This window comes from Cibotium barometz, chromosome 21 (assembly GCF_041138505.1).
Source record: "Cibotium barometz isolate CiBa-2024 chromosome 21, ASM4113850v1, whole genome shotgun sequence".
Classification (NCBI taxonomy): Eukaryota; Viridiplantae; Streptophyta; class Polypodiopsida; order Cyatheales; family Cibotiaceae; genus Cibotium; species Cibotium barometz.
Window position 1 is genome coordinate 54,871,425 of NC_141066.1, and position 18,070 is coordinate 54,889,494.

Below are 18,070 nucleotides of genomic sequence, written 5' to 3' on the forward strand. Positions count from 1 at the left end.
ATGCAAGCTCTCCATCTCTAGTGGTAGGCCCTTGACTGTTATGGAGTAAGCTTACGATGTTAGCTCAATGCATGTATGCTTAGATTTCACTAGAATGTCATGAAGGATCAGATATCTCAACTGATTGGAAATGGGCAAAAGGGAGAAAAATTATATTTTTACTAATGATGTTACTAATCTTATTTTAATCCTATGGTTTAGTAGTCCTAATGGGGATAAACTAAGCTTTGATTGTTATGTGAGGAGTCAATTTATAGAATTTTATATTCCCACATTTCTCATTATTTATGAATTCTCCTAGATGGGTTTAGATTAGGATGTATTTCTAAATCTAGGCAATCGTAGCTTACTTTATGTGTACGTGGGTGATTCCGTACATGTGTGAGAGTATGGGTTGCATTATCTTGATTTTATGAATTTTATATGGTTATTTATATTTTTAATCAATTAATTCATTAATTAAATAGTTGATGTATGTGCAGATCCTTGGGTTGGATAATGGAGGCGACCTGGTGATTATCAGGAAGATTTTGAGACACTTGACTTAAAGTGTTAGTGGAATACTATTTGATTTTGTGAATGACGTGCACCATTTATTCTATTTTGGGTGGTGTCCATATTTATTGTAAATGGACATATTTATTGAGACATGTGAAAGCTCCCTTATGTATATTTAATTTTACAAGAGATGTACACATTTATATCGTTTAAGGTTTACACCTATTTTGAGTGGTTTGGCTTGCACCTCCAATAAAGCAAGCTATTTTTGTTGAAGTCTACATCTTTGTAAAAGTAGACATTGTTTTGAGCTCCCATAAGTTATTTCAAGCAATATGATTAAAATACACCAAGAGGAAGCATGGGCACACTCTTGTGTGGGGGAAAATTGGATCCAATCTTATGTTATGTGCAAATTTTATTCTATGATATGTTAATTATTACTTTTTAATTTATTATTGGGTTGTTTTCTTCTAACACTGATACCACTATTGTGTTATGGTTTAGATGGCTTAGGGTGGATAATAATGAGGCATAGAGAGATTTATGATTAAACATGGTGTACACCAAGTAAGAAATATTAAAGAAATGCCAAAATGGATTAAGCTAATGACACTAAGGGGAACATGGGCTTTGTGCCAAACGGAATTAACTAAAATAGGCTTTCAAGTACATGCATATGTGCTCCAGAAACTTGAGTTTTTGGAGTAGCTTGGAATCAATACAAACTCCCCATTCTCTCCTCTATCATCTCCTTAAATATAGGGTCAAAAGTGGCTACTTTGTGGTGGATGTGATCATGGTTATTACCAAGATTTTGAATCTCACAGACCATGTCTATGCGGTGATTGTAACCTTTTTCAAAATCTTGGTTATGACCAAGATTCTGAATATCACAAACTATGTTTGTGTGGTGATTATAACCTTTTTTTTGGAATATTAATAAACAATTCCTTGCACAAAAAAAAGATTCTTTTACAAATGATCTTTGATATTTTGAACCTCTTCTCACTCTTTAATTGATGGTGGACGATTATTTGTTTCTTCCGATAGAAATGGTCATGGGAAATCTTAGTAGGGAATTGTGGTAACAACCACCCGATGTTTAAGGGAGGAAAAGATTTGCACGACCATTTCTTGCCATCAAGTTATTAGGCATCAAATGTTGCCATATATATAGGCAGTGATGTGTGTGAACACACTTAGGACCGTCGGGGCACTTTTTCCCTCTTTAGGAGGTTTTTTCCCCCGGCTTGTATATACGCCCATCATTCTAGGACTAACTTATCTTTTGTACATTAACACAATCTAATACATTGTGTGTTGTGTGCATTCTTGCTTCTTCTTCTCCAAGCTTGGTGTGCTTTCCTGCAACCCTAATTCCAACAATTGGTATCAAAGCAGGCATCGGCTCTCCCAGGGCTACGCTGTCGCCAGCACCCTCCGACTCACGTTCTCCGATTGAGGTGAGATTTCACGAGCGCTTGTTTACAGGTCCCTATACTCTGCAAGTTAGCCCTTAGGCCTTAGCGTTCTCAGAAATTGCATCTGAGGTCATTTCGGGCTCCGTTTTTGCATTGCAAGTTCTGCACAGGTGTTTTCGTCATTTTCTAGAAAAATTTCGACAGTGCAGTTTTCTACAAAACAGGCATACGTCTATTGTGGACCATGCTACATAGCACGAGTTGTTCTCTGTTCAGTCTTTGCTTCATTACAGGTAGCTTTTGCATCAGTTTCAGTCAGTGAGCCATGGCTGATAACAGTAATGATGTATTTCGCATGTTGTCTGCTGATGACAAATTGGATGGAGACAGCAACTACCCACTTTGGGCATACATGATGCAGCATGTTTTGGTTGCAAAAGGAGTGTGGAACATTGTCCAGGGTATGGATGTACATCCAGGTTCTGTGGATGTAGGATCTGTTGAGGATGTTGCAGGTTTTAGCAGCTCTACTGTTGCTAGTGTTTTACCCACCCTACTGAACAAGCTTGTTGGGATGGTAAAGATGCGCAGGCTCATGCCTTGATTACACTTTCTGTCAAACGTAACATCACTCCACATATTCATTCAGTTAAAACAACAAAACAGGCTTGGGATATTCTAGCTGGTTTGTATGCAGGTCGTAACGAGGCAAAAATCTCTTACCTGCGTAAAGAGCTAGAATCGAAGATTATGCAGGAAGATGATGACATGAATGTTTTTCTTGCTGAGATTAAAGATCTCAAGGAACAGTTGATTTCTGCAGGTGAGATTATTCCTGATCATTCTCTTGTGCAGACTGTTTTTGATGCTTTACCTGAGTCATATTAGACTTTTGCTTCCACGTGGAGACTTGTTACTGAGGACAGACCTGATGTTGTCAAGTATGATACTTTAGTCAACAAGCTCTTGTAGGAAGCGCAGTCCAGGCAAAACAGGGCTAGGCAGCGTGCAATTGATCAGGCATTTGTTGCTGCCCAGTAGAGAAGAAGTGGTAAGGCAGCCCCTTCCACTGTTTCTTCTCCTATTAATAGGTCTACAACTTCTTCTCCTTCCACAGGTAGCAACAATAGGTCTGAGAAGGCTCTTGATAAAGGCAAGAAAAAGATCAGGTGCAACTACTGTAAAGCAACTGATCATGTCATTAAGAATTGCCCTAAGCTAAAGGCGAAAGAGGCAAAGAAGAAAGAGTCAAATGCAGCCACAATAGCGGATGCTTCTACAAATGCAGATTCTGCAAATGTTGTGCAGGATACAGAATGGGCGTTTAGTGTGTATTGCCAGTATGACCCATCTGTACATGATGCATGTTTGGCAGTTTCTGTTGACTCTGATGTATGGTATTTTGACAGTGGTACTACAAAGCACATTACCTCGCATCGTGATATATTCACTTGCCTTGAGGCTGTCCCTAATGGGAATACTGTCACATGTGCCAATAATGCTTCTTACCCAGTGAAGGGCATTGGTAAAATTATGCTTACTGCTGCAAATGGGAGCGCTTTCACACTTTCAGATGCTTTGTATGTGCCAGGGATAAAGAAGAATCTATTGTCTGTCTCTGCGCTTGCTAGACTTGGACTTGTAGTCAAATTTATCGATGACAGATGTACTATTCATGATTTGACTTCTAGTGATACGATTATTGTATCTGGCACCTTGTTTCGTGGGCTGTATAGGCTCAATTCTTATGAGACAAGTGTGTGGAAGATTTAGCGAATGTAGTTTCTGATGAAAAGGCAGTTTCAGATGCAAAACTATGGCATGCTCGTTTTGGTCATCTGAACTTTGCTAGTTTGCTGCGTTTGCAGAAATTTGATATGGTTGCTTCATTGCCCCCTCTTGAGGCACCATTGAAACATGTTTGTGAAGGCTGTATTTTGAGCAAAATGCAGCGTTCTGCGTTTCCAAAGGATGGTTCTGTGCGGGCCACTCGCAAATTGCAACTTGTACATAGTGATGTATGTGGGCCTATGCAAACTCCGTCATTTGGTAAACACTTGTACTTCGTGACTTTCATTGATGATTACTCAAGGCATGCATGGGTATATCCACTGAAGGCAAAGTCCGAACTACTTTTGTGCTTCAAATAGTTTTTGCATATGGTTGAAAATGTATCCAATTGTACTGTGGGCACCCTCCTTTTTTTGATCGAGGGGGGGAGTACATGTCTAAAGAGTTTGATGCATTTCTGGCTAGTCGTGGGATAAAACACCAATGTACAGTGCCGTCGTATACCCCTCAGCAAAATGGTATTGCTGAGAGGAAAAACAGGTCACTTGGAGATGGCACGATGTATGGTCAAGAGCCAAGCTTTGCCACATGCGTTTTAGCTTGAGGCTGTCATGTGTGCCGCATATGTACTCAACAGGTGTCCCACTAAGGCCTTGCAGTCTATTACTCCATATACGAACCTTGGCATGGCAGGAAGCCTTCTATTGGTCACTTGTGTGTCTTTGGTTGCTTGGCCTATGCTTTAGTGCCTGTGCAACAACGTAGAAAATTGGATGATAAGGCTGTCAAATGCATTTTTGTTGGTTACAGTGCTGAGAGCAAGGGTTACAGATTGTATCATCCGCAGTCAAAGCGTATCTTGATTAGTCGAGATGTTTTTGTGGAAGATGCTGTGCAGCCTTTGTTATCATGTACCAAAGAGACAAGTGTAAGCTCACGGGATGTATTTGATATGTTGTTGCCTCTGTTTACAGGTGAGAATTCAAATGTAAGTCCTAATGAGGCAAATATTCAGCCTATGCAGATTTCAAACGACATCACATATCAGCCTATTTCTAATGCAGATTTACAGGATGTAATTTATGAAGATAGGGCTGAAAATGAGCAGGCTAGACGTATGCCTAAATGGCTGGTGCAAACCTTGCGTGATAGTAAAATTGATGCACCTATGTCTAGTTGTACTCGTTCAGGTTTTCAGCATGCCTCTTATGCATCAGATTGTTATGCTTTGTATGTGTGAAGAGGAAGAACCTCTTTCATTTGATGAGGCACAAGAATCAGAAAATTGCTTGGCTGCAATGCAAAGTGAATATGATGCTATAATGAAGAATGGTACATGGTCTTTGTGTGATTTGACTATTGGTAAAAAGGCCATTGGATGTAAGTGGGTTTTTAAGTTGAAACGAAAGCCAGATGGTAGTGTTGATCGCTATAAGGTTAGACTTGTTGCAAAGGGTTATGCTCAAGAAAAGGGCATTGATTTTGACGAGACCTTTGCTCCCACTTGTCGTATGACTACCATTCGTAGCATTTTTGCATTGGCAGCTCATAATGGTTGGAATGTACATCAGTTGGACATAAAGACTGCGTTCTTGAATGGAGATTTGCATGAGGAGGTGTATGTATCGCAGCCTACATGGTTTTCGGAATAGTCCAACAGAAAGCACTTTGTATGTTAAATGTGTGGATGATGTATATCTAATCATTGCTCTCTATGTTGATGACATGCTGCTCACAGGACCAATTGAGAGTCATATTGCTGATTTTAAGGCTGATTTGAATGCCTCTTTTGAGATGTCAGATTTGGGGCATTTGCATCATTATTTGGGGATACAATTTAAGCAGTGTGATGGAGGTATTGCAGTGTGATGGAGGTATTGCTTTGTGTTAGACAAAGTATATTGAGACATTGTTGTGGAGATTCGGCCTTGAAGACTGCAAGCCTATTGCTACTCCAATGGAGACAGGTTTGAAGTTGAGTCTTCATGATGTTGGAGATCACTTTGATGTCACACTCTATCAGACAGCTGTTGGTTGCCTCATTTATGTATGCATTACGAGGCCGGACATTCAGTTTGCAGTCTCATAGGTGAGCAGGTTTATGCATAGCCCAGGGTCTCAGCATTGGAAGGCAGTTAAACGCATCTTTCGCTACTTGAGTGGCACCAAACATCTTGGGTTGTTTTATCCCAAGGGGGGATCGTTGCCGCCAGATTTACATGCTTTTTCGGACTCAGATTGGGCTGGTTGCTATGAAACAAAAGTATCCACAAGTGGTTTTTGTTTCATGCCTGGTAGCTCATGCATATCTTGGTTGAGCAAGAAGCAACCTACTGTGGCCACTTCTAGTTGTGAAGCTGAGTACAGGGCAGCTTTCACAGCTACGGTTGAGTGTGTGTGGCTCAGACGGCTTATGGCTGACTTGGGTGTTGGACAGGAGTCTGCCATCTCTATCTACACTGACAGCCAGAGCGCATTGGCAGTTGCGAGAAATCCAGTTTTTCATGCTCGCACAAAGCACATTGAGGTGCATTATCACTATGTCAGGGAGAGACTCTCAGCAGGAGAGATCAGCTTGGCCTATGTGCCAACACAGGACAACCTCGCCGATCTTTTCACAAAGGCGCTTTCTCGTGTGAGAAGTTCGAAGCTTTCCGTAAAGCTTTGGGCTTGCTTCCCTTTGTGGACTGATCTACTTAGGGCATGGCACTTCCCTATACATGAGTGCCAGCTCTCGTTCTCACACCATCACTCCCAGGGGAGATTTGTTGCCATATATATAGGCAGTGATGTGTGTGAACACACTTAGGACCGCCGAGGCACTTTTTTCCTCTTTAGGAGGTTTTTTCTCCCGGCTTGTATATACGCCCATCATTCTAGGGCTAACTTATCTTTTGTACATTGACACAATCTAATACATTGTGTGTTGTGTGCATTCTTGCTTTTTTTCTCCAAGCTTGGTGTGCTTTCCTGCAACCCTAATTCCAACATCAAATTCTCAACAATGATATCCTTTCACCAATTGTTAGTGGGTTACGAGTAGTGGATTTACACACCCATCGAGCCTTGTTGAACACCAACTCAAAGTTAAACTAATGGCATTCATTACACCTTTTAACTATCACATTTTGAAACTTATTGCAAATAGGAGACATCCGCGTATCCTTTCGAAAAAAATAAAGGTAGATTTATTAAAAATCTCAAGGTGCTCGAATCAGCAAGACCAATTTTAAGCTTGTAATTAAACTAGGTTGTGTGAACTCCATGTGCTCCGGGGTTGATTCAACTAGTGTGCAGCTGGTGTGGGCTAGAAATCACCTCCTTCATTTAGAAAATTACAATTTGAGAAGTTGATGCCGTTTGGCACAAAGCCCATGTTCCCCTTAATGTCCGAAGTTCACTTAGTATTGAGAGCACAACCTCCCACTTCCCCCTTCCATGTTGTTGGGATCCATTACCATAAAATTCATGGAGCCAAAATGCCCCCTCTGCCAAAATATATCCTTATTATCCCTTTCCACTCTATCACGGTCACAAGTTGCCAAAAACAAAATCAATATTTTTTCATTGTAATGATAGCTAGGATTTTCCACACCAGCCATGCTAGAATCTATTATAGTCATTTCAAGTAAGTTTAACTTCTCAAACTGAATTCCTCGTCTAAGGCCACCAGTTGGCCACACTTCATCAGCTGGAGTCTGGAGCACATGGAGTTATTGCAAAGGGATATGGAGAGAAGTTGCGTGGATGCCACATAAAGGGGGATTTGTGTCACATAGGGATCAAGAGTGGATGACACCTAGCTTCTTGTTTGGAATCTTGAAAGGGGATCAAGTTACCTTAGGAGTACTTTGATAAAAAGAAATTAGATGAGATTGTTTAGGATACGATAGAAGATCTTCTCGTGCCCTCATACTTCATAACACATGTTGTTCATCGAGAAAAGAAAGTCGAATAAAGCGTATCAAAGGTGCCCTCACAAACAAATGATGTGGGGTGGGGGTGGGTAATAGGGTGTAAAGTTTGATGCTCTAGAGGCCGTGACACTTGCAAAAAGAGAAGCAAAAAAGTGACTTTTGTGGCATTCAATGTTTGTGTGAGAGAAGAGAAAACACTTTCATGATGTACAAGAGAGGGCGGTACGAGGAGGAGGGGACGAAAATGATGGGTATTGGACCATAACTTTTCTCTCAACATATGATGCAAATTTGCCGAAAAACAAATATTGCAAAAATTGGAAGGGGTGGGTGATATTATGCATGGGATACTTGCTCCGTGCGTTATTCTTTTTTATTGCGCCAGCTGAAGTGGTCCTGTCTGAGCGCCGCCTGCCTTTCACAACCCCTCGGAATCTGCGCTGCTCGTGTGTGTGTGTATGTGTGTGGGGTAACAGTTGGTGACCGTGGTTTCTTTCTTCAGACATATTTCCAAGTTATAACTTCCGCAGTCTCTCTTCTTGCTTGTACACGGTGGTTAGGTGTTCTTCTCCATCCCTGTGGTGTTAACTTTTTTGAGCTTTCATTTCGCTCTTTTGCAACTGTTGGCTTTAATGGCTCACTGAGAGGCCATCTTGTGAGCTCCTTTTCTGAAACCCCCTTTTGATATCGTCTCCACCTCGTAGTAGGCCATGAGGTTTTTACGCCTGAAGCCTCGCCGTGTGGAGGCTGCAAAACCTAGTGAAGAAGAAGGGCAAGGCTTGCTGCACCCTGATGGGGGCGCCTCAGCCCTGGAGCTGGTCTCTCCTGCACAACCCAAAGAAGCCACGACTGAGGTTTTTTTTCCATTTCTTGGCACAATATGGAATTACTTACTATGGTTTCTGTTCCTCAAGAGCAACCCCTAGAGTTCTGTAAGGTTACATTGTACACACGCTTCACTCTTCTAGGGAATGTGTTAGTCTAAAGTTACTATGCGCCATTACACTGGTTCTTGTCCATGCCAACCAGCTTTAATGTAACACTTCCTTCCTTTTTTCCATGATCAACTTCCTGTTGAAATTTCCCGATTGGGCTTGGAAAAAATTCTTAGTGTACTACGCATTTTTTGTGTGCATTTGTGTGGTTTTACAACCCCTTTTTGTCGTCTCTTTACCCAGGTAGTGGTCCTCAAAGCAGCTCTTCATTGCCAAGGCTGTGCTCGGAGAGTACAGAAAAGCTTATCTAAGCTGGAAGGTGCAAAGCCCTTTTTCTCTCATGTGGGATGTCAACACATGTACAAAAAACACATGCGTAGAGTTTCCGGCTATTGTTTTACCCTTAGCTTAATACGACGCTTGTTTTAATTTTTTCACACTTGTTGCAGGCGTGACTACATTCCACGTCGATTTAAGCCAGCAGAAGGTGACGGTGATTGGCAAGGTGTGTCCCAATGTGGTCCTACACAGTGTGAACAAAGTTGTGAAAGGTACCGAGTTTTGGGCGGCGCCCAACCCTTCCAACAAACCTCAGGCAAATGCAACTCAGACCTTTTGAAGCACACGTAATGGTGTGCTCACGTTTTGGCTTTTGCATATTCAGCTTCTTTCTCCGATATTATTATTATTATTATATACAATACATTTTGTGGTGCGTGTTGCAATGTAATTCTCAAAGCACAGTGGAATCATATGGGAACAAAGTGACAGTCATCTTTTATTTGTTACTTTTTTTGGGGTTTTATTATATGACTCACAAAAGGCACCCCAACGTGCGGGAATTTGATAAAGAAATTCTACTAAGCTAGTCACTAAGCACAATAATGTACAAAGTGAACGCGTGTGTTGTCTCGCCTCTCTCCATCGAGAGAGGTGGAAGAGTGTGTTTTCCTCTTCCTTAAAATGAAAATTAAAAAAAGGAAAAAAAAAACTACACTTGCATATGAATGAGCAAGCCACCAGGCTATTATTGTAATTCTGTAAAATATTTGTCTCGTGAACCTTTTCGTCACTTGGTATTGCAGATGATGATGCATTATTTGCTCGTGTCATGCTCAATGGGTCGAGTTATGAAATAAAATTTATGAAGGAAAGGAATTAATTGATAACTACAAGCTCCGAGCCTATGTAATGTGTATTAAAATGATGCTTTGCCACAACTCCATGGCAATGAAGATGTCGACGCAGTCGTTCAATGCAAGGAGAATTGACATCGATCGTACAGAGATCATTTCAAACGTATCTACACGCTAACCAAAGTAGTATCGGTTGGGTTGACAACGCACCACGACCATATCGATGAGGTGGGTGTGCTCACCACTTAAATTTAATATCTAGCCCACCTTAATAATACACACGTAGCCCTAGATTTCTACAACGGTCAAACCATAAGCATTACATTCAAACATTCTCCTCTTAGAGGGCTGGGGTGGTGATTTAATGGCTATCTATTACATACTAACCAAACCATGGACAACCAAGAAAAGGGAAATCCTCGATTTTTAAAAAAATGGGAGGGAGAAATCTCTTCATTGACCCTTTGTATTCTGGTTTCCAATCCCCTTTGTATTCGACTTATATTTCGTTTCTTAAGATTTTTGACATACCACAACAACAACCCAGGGGTTGAGTACTAATATAGGATTAAGGAAGAAGAGTCTCGACAAAAGAGTAGCTTGGATAAATCTATGGTTCCACGTGCGTGATATAAATGACTTATTTGTGGTTAAAAATGTTTACTAGTGAAATTTTTTAAAAAATATTTCACATCTATAATGCCTTTCTTAATGTTAGTGTCGAGTGTTGAAAGCGCAGGTAAATAATGCTCTTGTAACACTTACCTCCCACCATATATATTCTCAATTACGTTGGCATTTGAAGTATATAAGCACTGTATTTACCTTTCTGATTAGCATCTAGGGTTCCAATTGAAACTATCAACTACGGGAAACACCACCACTACCACCCTTCGTTTTAAGCATCCAAACGAGGCGGATTGTGCTTTTATCATCGCTCGCGAGGGGCATGTTCTCTTAACAGTGCACTTGTTATTAACGATCTTTTATGGGGAATACGATGGATAGGGCACCCAACCTTGAATGGTCCTTGAGGCTTTTTTAAAGGAAAAGAAACTAAGCACATGCACATTGTGCCCACATGCAAGAGCACCCAACAAAGTTGATTCGTAAAAACTTGTTAAAAGGTAGCAATCTAACATTATGTTAGAGCTTCACAATTTCCACGATAAAAGTCCACCCCAGAATAAAGTGTTTGAACACGTTATATTACTATTATTTTTGTCTTTTGAGTTTAGATGGTGGATCCGATTTTTAACCTCACTCGCAACAAGGGAGGTTGCACGAGAACAGCGGAAGTCTTAAATCATAATCCAATTGACATGTAGGAAATATAAAAGTATCTTGAAATTGTTAACCAAGTGCTTCTCTATACATTTTCCAAAGAGCTTCAGACCTGTACCCATATAAGAAACTCCTATTAATCTTGGAGAAGATTTTCTTAGACCAAGTTACAGTAGGGTCTTTCTCCTTTATGTAGATGATTGTTTTCTTTACATAGCTCTTGTTGCTCTTAAGAAATCCATCTTTGATCTATCAAGTGTTTTGGAACATATGGTATTATGCAGTATTCATCTTCTAGCTAAGGAAATGTGCTTGTGAACAACTCTTGTAAAGATGATTAATTACTCGTTAGTGTCTAGGAAGCGATTCAATTTCTATGTGAAGAATGATTTCTCAATCATGGAGATGTGCTTCTGATCTAAGAAATCCCAAGAAGTGATGGTATTTCATATATAGATAATTACTCTTAATTGAGAAAGTGTTTCAATTCTTAAATTCCTTGCTAAGTGTAGTATTTTCTATATAGATAATTACTCTTAAATGTAGAAAGTGTTTCAATTCTTAAATTCCTTGCTTAGTGTAGGAAGTGGTCTAGGAAAGTCCAGCAAGCAATATAGTTCCGCCACATATATTCTACTAATCTAGGAGGAAATTGTGGTTGTGATCTAGGAAAATTCAAGCAGCACTATAGAATAAATGATTTGATGGCAATTAAATCATAGCATTTTTCTAAGACAATATTACAAAAGGAACTTTTGGTTGTTCCCTATATAGTGAACTTAACGATATATAGGAAATTTTGAAAGATTTTCTAGTTATGTAGATGAAAATTATCTATATTTAACTAGGTAATCTTATTCTCTATTTTCATATCTAGGAAATATGGGTTAATATCTAGGTAATTCATTTTTCTATATAGGAAATAAGGGCAAATAAATAAGAAATTCAATTTCTTACATAGAGAATGTGAGTCAATATCTAGGTAATTCAAATTCCTATATAAGAAATATGGGCCAGTATCTAGATAATTAAATTTCTTATATAGAGAATGAATAAGAAATATGGGCTATTATCTAGGTATTTCCATTTCTTATATAGAGAATGGATTGTCTATGCGGAGAATTGAACCACAAATGTGAGTGAGCTTAATTCTATGGAAAATAATAGGTCGATGCATGGAGAGCCACCCAACTCATCTATTAGATGAAGGAAAGCGTGGTGTAGATGTAGAAAATATTGCCATGGTGGAAGAATAGTTGCTCCATCAACTTATGCAAGGCATAAGCTAATTGATGGGCGATTTGAATCTATTGCAACAAATCTTGGGTTGCAAACTTCAAGATTTGGCTCTTCAGAACTTAGAGAAGAAGACAATGGACCTTTGCATGGGATGATGCATGAAGATGATAATAATGTGTTTATTGATACACATGATGAACATTATCACCATGAGGAGGAGGAGGAGGAGGAGGACATGGTTGACATGGAGTTGTCTTTGGTTGATAAAATCATACAGAGGGTGATTGAATTGCAAGCACTTTGGGATGAACATCAGGCTTCAGTGGAATTTCAAGATAGTATGCTTAGGATTCTATTTGGAGACATGGGTGGTTCTAGGAATAGAGCAGATAAAGATAAAATCAATACACCAAGCCTGAGTAAACTATTAGTGCAGTTGCTAGAAACATGGGATGGAGATCTAGATGGCATAAGTGTTCCCACATGTTGGGAGCAGTTAAATACCATGTTTTCGACACTTGGTATGGTTCATGCAAATCGATATAGAATATGCCAAGGATTAGACAATTCTATACATGATACTGAGCTCTATCCACCAAGTAAAGAAGACAACTACATTGGCGACACTCTTGAATGTCAATGCAATAACAATGAAAGAGGTAAGAAAAAATTAAAGCGTGATTGCTTAACATGTAGTGAGAAGTGTTCAAAGTGTGCCAAGCTTAGAAAGGATATGTTATGTTTCAATTATGTTCCCATTGGTGAACAATTGAAGCTTCTTGCAAAAAGTAGATCTTTGTGCCATGACTTGTTGGAAATGTGGCGAAATAAAGAGAGATGGTTGGTATCTAATAGCTCTGATGATTCGAAAAGAATTTATGATTTTTGGGATGGTACAAAGTGTAATAGTGTTAAAGAGTTTTGGGATCCACAATCATATTTTGAGTTGCCCTTGATATGTGATAATGTTCATTGTAAACAAGCTTATCGAGCATGGCCTTCTTCACTAAAATCAGAAGCACTTCAAGAGGGTTGGAATGAAAGTGAGTAAATGTACAAGTTTATTTGTAAGGGTTGTCGAGCTTCAATGCAAGGTCTCGAAAGACTTTGTAAGGTAAGACTTTTGTTATATGTATATTCTCTAGCGTTATATATATTAAAGTGTGTTACATACTACTACACCTTAATGTGTTACATACTACTACACCCTAATGTGTCTTCTTTTGAATGGACAGGGAGATCCATATAATTTTGCTTTATTATTACATTGGGATGGCTTCCAAGCAGCATCATAGATGACCCAAAAAAATTGTGGTGTGGTTGAGATCAAAGTTCTCAATTGTGGGAAGAAATCTTTGATTGGAGTGATACCTGTGTTGTTTATTCCATTTAGTTGTAAGAAAGTTGGAAGATCGAGCAAACTTTTCCATGTTTTTATGAAACCTTTGATGGATGAGTTGGAAAGTCTCTTCATACATGGAATTGACTTACACTTCAATTATCCTGTGTCATCTATCTTTGCAGATGACCACTTTTATAACCAAAGATTCCAAGCTCATGCTATGCTAATGATGGTGACTGGAGACCATCCAGCTCAATGCAAGATTGGATCATGTAAAGAAGGTGGTCAAGCTTTTTGTTGTAGAGACAAAGCAATAGCCACTTTGGACAGTGCAGGCTCGGGGCGGTACTTGTATGATCAAAACAGGTATCAATTCAGATATGTACCAATGAAAAGATCTACCAAAGAGATGTCCAAACATTTAATTCTTGCAGAGCGAGCAAGCACCCAAGCTCAATGTGAAGAGATAGATACTAAAAGAGGCAGGTCTTTTAGGTAGATCAAGTTTGTGGAGACTTTATGATCTATATGGCTTTGACGTGTCTCTTGATTTGGTATATGATTGCATGCACATATTAGCATTGAACTTGTTTTCAAAGTATATCGGTTGTCTAATGAGAGAAGTGGACAATAAAGTGAGGAGAGAAATAGATGATGCAACTCACAAAATGACAAAAGTGACACCTTATTCGATTCGATATGGTCGATGGTCGAGGTTTCCTAGCAAGTATTTTGAGAGTTATAAGGCAGAAGAAAATCAAAAATTTGTGCAATGGTGTTTGCCATATATATTGTGTGAAGTCAAAGGTATCCCTAAGAAATTCTATGACTTGGGTCTCTTGCTCATAGATATTGCCCAAGCATTTTATAACTACACTCGTGATAATGGATGGTCACAAGAAGAAATTGACATTATAAGAGTCATGCTCGCTTCTTGGAGAGTAAGGTCAGAGGAGCTCAATGGGCCAAATTCAACCCCATTAGAGCATGTTGCAGGTATGATGAATAATCCTTTCACTTATTATTCTTTCACTAACATTCCTTTTACATTCATACCTATAGGAATGATTCTTTACTTTGTGATGTGTGGATATAGGTTCCGGAGAATTGTTGGATGATATTTTACGTTATGGTAGCCATGATGGATTTTGGTGTTATATATATGAGCGTAAGGTCTCAATCTATGCAAACATCAAAACCAACACAACAAGGACAATGAAATCTCTTATGCAAACTATCACTGAAGAAGATTGTTTACATGGGTATTTATGTATATTCAAAAAGATGTTGATAGACTTTTGCCTCACCAAAGAATGTTCAGAGAGTTTCATCAAGCTCTTTCTACTCTAGATGGATACTTAGTAGATAAAGATGGCTATTATGAATGTCCTGAGTGGCATGCATTGGGTATTATGTATGTATCATCCATTGTAAAGGCCAAAGAATTATGGACCTTATCTACTATGAACGCCATACCAAGTGGATGCCAAAGAGCAATTCATGAAAAAGGTATTGTCATTGCAGGGAAGAAGCTAAAATACACGGATGCAACCGTTGAAGAAAGAAGGTATGCTGAGCAGTATTTAAACTGGGAGATTGAGAGAGTAACAGAATATAAGAAAGTCCTATTTAAGGGAGAGGTCTATAATATTGGGGATCAAGTTGTGGTGAAATGTGATGAAGATGTAACATTAGTCTCCATGGTGGGATATTGGAAAGCATGCATAACATCTCTTTTCTCATTTCAGTGTAATGGTGAGTTAAGGCTACTTTTTGGAGCCAACTACTACAGGCAATGTAATGTGGTTGAGGGAGGATTTGAAAGGTTAGATGTTGATTATACCACTGGCATGAGTGTGTTACAAATGTGTAATTGCCATACACATGGGATTGCATAAGGCCTATTAGTTCTTTACTTCATAATTTTATTCCCTTTCAACATGGCAAAAAAATCATCGCATATGAGATAAAAGACCTAAGATTGAGAACACGCTTGATTCAGCCAGGCTATGTTGGATGCATTCCACCTTGGCTAGAGGTGAATGATATTGTTCAGTTGAAGCCGAATTTTGATGTATTATGCTCCTCAACTGATCTAAAATATGCAGTTATTAGAGTAGTGAGTTACACAACAAAACAAGTGAAAGTAGCATGGTTAAAAATGATTCATAATCAAGAAAAGAGATGGAAGGTAGAAATGGAGGACAATGATTGGAAGGATTGGTGGTTATGTGTATCTATTAATGATAAATGGAAAGTTATCAAAACAAGGAGCATGATAATAGAGGGAGAAGCAAAGGTAGTTCCAATCATATGGCGATCGTAGCTCAGTTTCTCATCAATGGTACTTTTGGAACTTAAGCAACTCTATGAATCGTTGGTATGTTTCAATGTACAATGAGTGTTTTTTTATCTTATGTCATTTTATTCCTTATAGTTTTCTATTGATGTGCTTGCATGTAATATGTTCTCCTTATAGTTTTCTATTGATGTGCTTGCATGTAATATGTTCTCCTTGGATTGAATTTATGTAGGTTGGAGATGGCAACTACGAATGTGGACATGCAAGCAATGCTAAAGAAAATGATGTGTGAAGATAAAAATTTCTTGGGTCTCATGAGCACAATCATAAAGGATATTCAAAGTTCTCCAACCTCAAAGGAAGGTACACACGTTTTAACGATCTTAAATGTTGTAATCTTTTATATATAAAGATATACTAGTGTGTTTGTAATTGGTTTATGCATGTTATGCAAATTGTTTTCTATGTCAAATGGTTATGCAGGCAATGGGGAGATTAAAGATAAGGAACCTCCTTTTTCACACGCTCTTGGCCAACAAGTCTTAGCAGGTGTTACACCTACATATGATGAGGTGTTTCGAGCACCTAGATTCGTGATGAGTAGAGACCAAAACAAGCTCTATGGGAAAGAATTATTAGAGAAATGCTTCAAGGATCAACATGCCATTTTGCTTGGCAACTACCGCCTTGTACTAAGGTGGTTTAATGGAGTTGAGACTCCTAAAGATCTTCTCCATAGCAAAGAGGCACAAGAAAAGATCAAGAGAATCATTTGTGAGCATCATCATGAGATTGCAACTCTAAAGTTCGTTGGAGCTGAATATGTTTGGTTGGAGGAAGATATCTATAGATGGTGGGTCTCAGGTAGACAAGCAAATAGAAAGTACAATAAGAAGAAGAGTATCAAGGACAATGTAAGTGTTAATGTTTATGCTTATGAATGTTCTTTAAGAAACTAATAATTAGATTGATAATTTTAAAACTAATTTGATGCATTTGACATTTTGTGTTTGATAGAAGGATACATTAAAAGCACAAGGGATGAATCAATCCATAGATGAAGCAAATAATGACATGGATAATAGCTCATCACTTCATGTAAGTATATTTTATAGTTTTTTTAACCATAAATTGTATGCTTCAACTCTATGTGTGTGTGTGTGTGTATATATATATATATATATATGATTTAAGAAGCTTAATACATAGTTCATCACTTTTTTTATTTGGTCTAAATTCTACTCTCTTTGTACTCCTATTTTTTTTCTCTTTCTCTTTTTACTTTTGTGATTATTAATGCTAGTTTTTGGCTTGTTCCAAAGGTAAGTGAGAAGATGAAAACTCACTTGGAAGAAAGAAGTCACCAAAAGGGTGAAAATATTATACCAACAACCATTTTAAAGGTATTGTTAGATAGATGTATAATGTTATGATTCTCCTATTTTTAACATAATGGATTTGATTTTTCTATTTTTAACATGATGGGTTTAATTTTGTTATTTCAAATAGGATTTAGAACACATTGGAAAATCAAATGTAGAGGCATCATGTGAACCTTTACAAGTAAGTGATATTATATTAGAGAAATTTATCATTGATAAGTTTATTATTTTGAATCTTTTTATTTAGGTAAATTGAATATGCTTTAAAATTTTATATATCTTATTATCATGAATATAGGTGAGCCACATTTCAGAGGAGGATATGGAGACAATCTTATTAAAGTACATGAGAGTGCATACAATCCAAGACATGTACTTTTCTCTCAAGAGTACATATGTCAATCTAAAGAAGGAGAATATTAGTTTCAAAAACTACTCAAAGGATACGAAAAGGCTTGGGAGTGACATTATGATTCGTGACATTGTGCATTGGCTTATTGCCAATAAGAAAGTCAAATTCAATGCACAATCCACACCTATTAGTTTAGAAGATGTAAACATAATCCCATGACATTTAGATAATCTTGAAGTACTATTTATTTTGAACATGATGTACGTTGACTACTTTTGGTCCTCTTTTTAAATATGCAAGACTTTTTTGCTTAATCTTTGATAAATAAAGAGATTTTTATTTTATAATGCTTTATAAAACTACTTAATCTATTATGTTGTAAGTAGTATATTAGCACGATTCATAGAACTATCTAGAGGATAAGCTACTAAGCATTCTCTATATAGAGATACAATGGATTCACTATAT

The 18,070-nt window shown here is 38.2% G+C and overlaps 2 protein-coding genes across 2 annotated transcripts; both read left to right on the forward strand.

The window, feature by feature from the left end:
- The first annotated feature begins 7,924 nt into the window (after window positions 1-7,924).
- LOC147627378 (copper transport protein ATX1-like) lies at window positions 7,925-9,357 on the forward strand. Its single transcript, XM_086816201.1, has 3 exons — window positions 7,925-8,484; window positions 8,809-8,884; window positions 9,015-9,357. The coding sequence occupies exons 1-3, from the start codon at window positions 8,341-8,343 to the stop codon at window positions 9,182-9,184; spliced, it is 390 nt and encodes a 129-aa protein (XP_086672327.1). The 5' UTR covers window positions 7,925-8,340; the 3' UTR covers window positions 9,185-9,357.
- A 7,815-nt stretch (window positions 9,358-17,172) lies between these two features.
- LOC147627379 (uncharacterized) lies at window positions 17,173-17,821 on the forward strand. The gene is made up of 3 exons (XM_086815283.1): window positions 17,173-17,271; window positions 17,378-17,431; window positions 17,549-17,821. The coding sequence occupies exons 1-3, from the start codon at window positions 17,203-17,205 to the stop codon at window positions 17,819-17,821; spliced, it is 396 nt and encodes a 131-aa protein (XP_086671409.1). The 5' UTR covers window positions 17,173-17,202.
- Window positions 17,822-18,070: the final 249 nt, after the last annotated feature.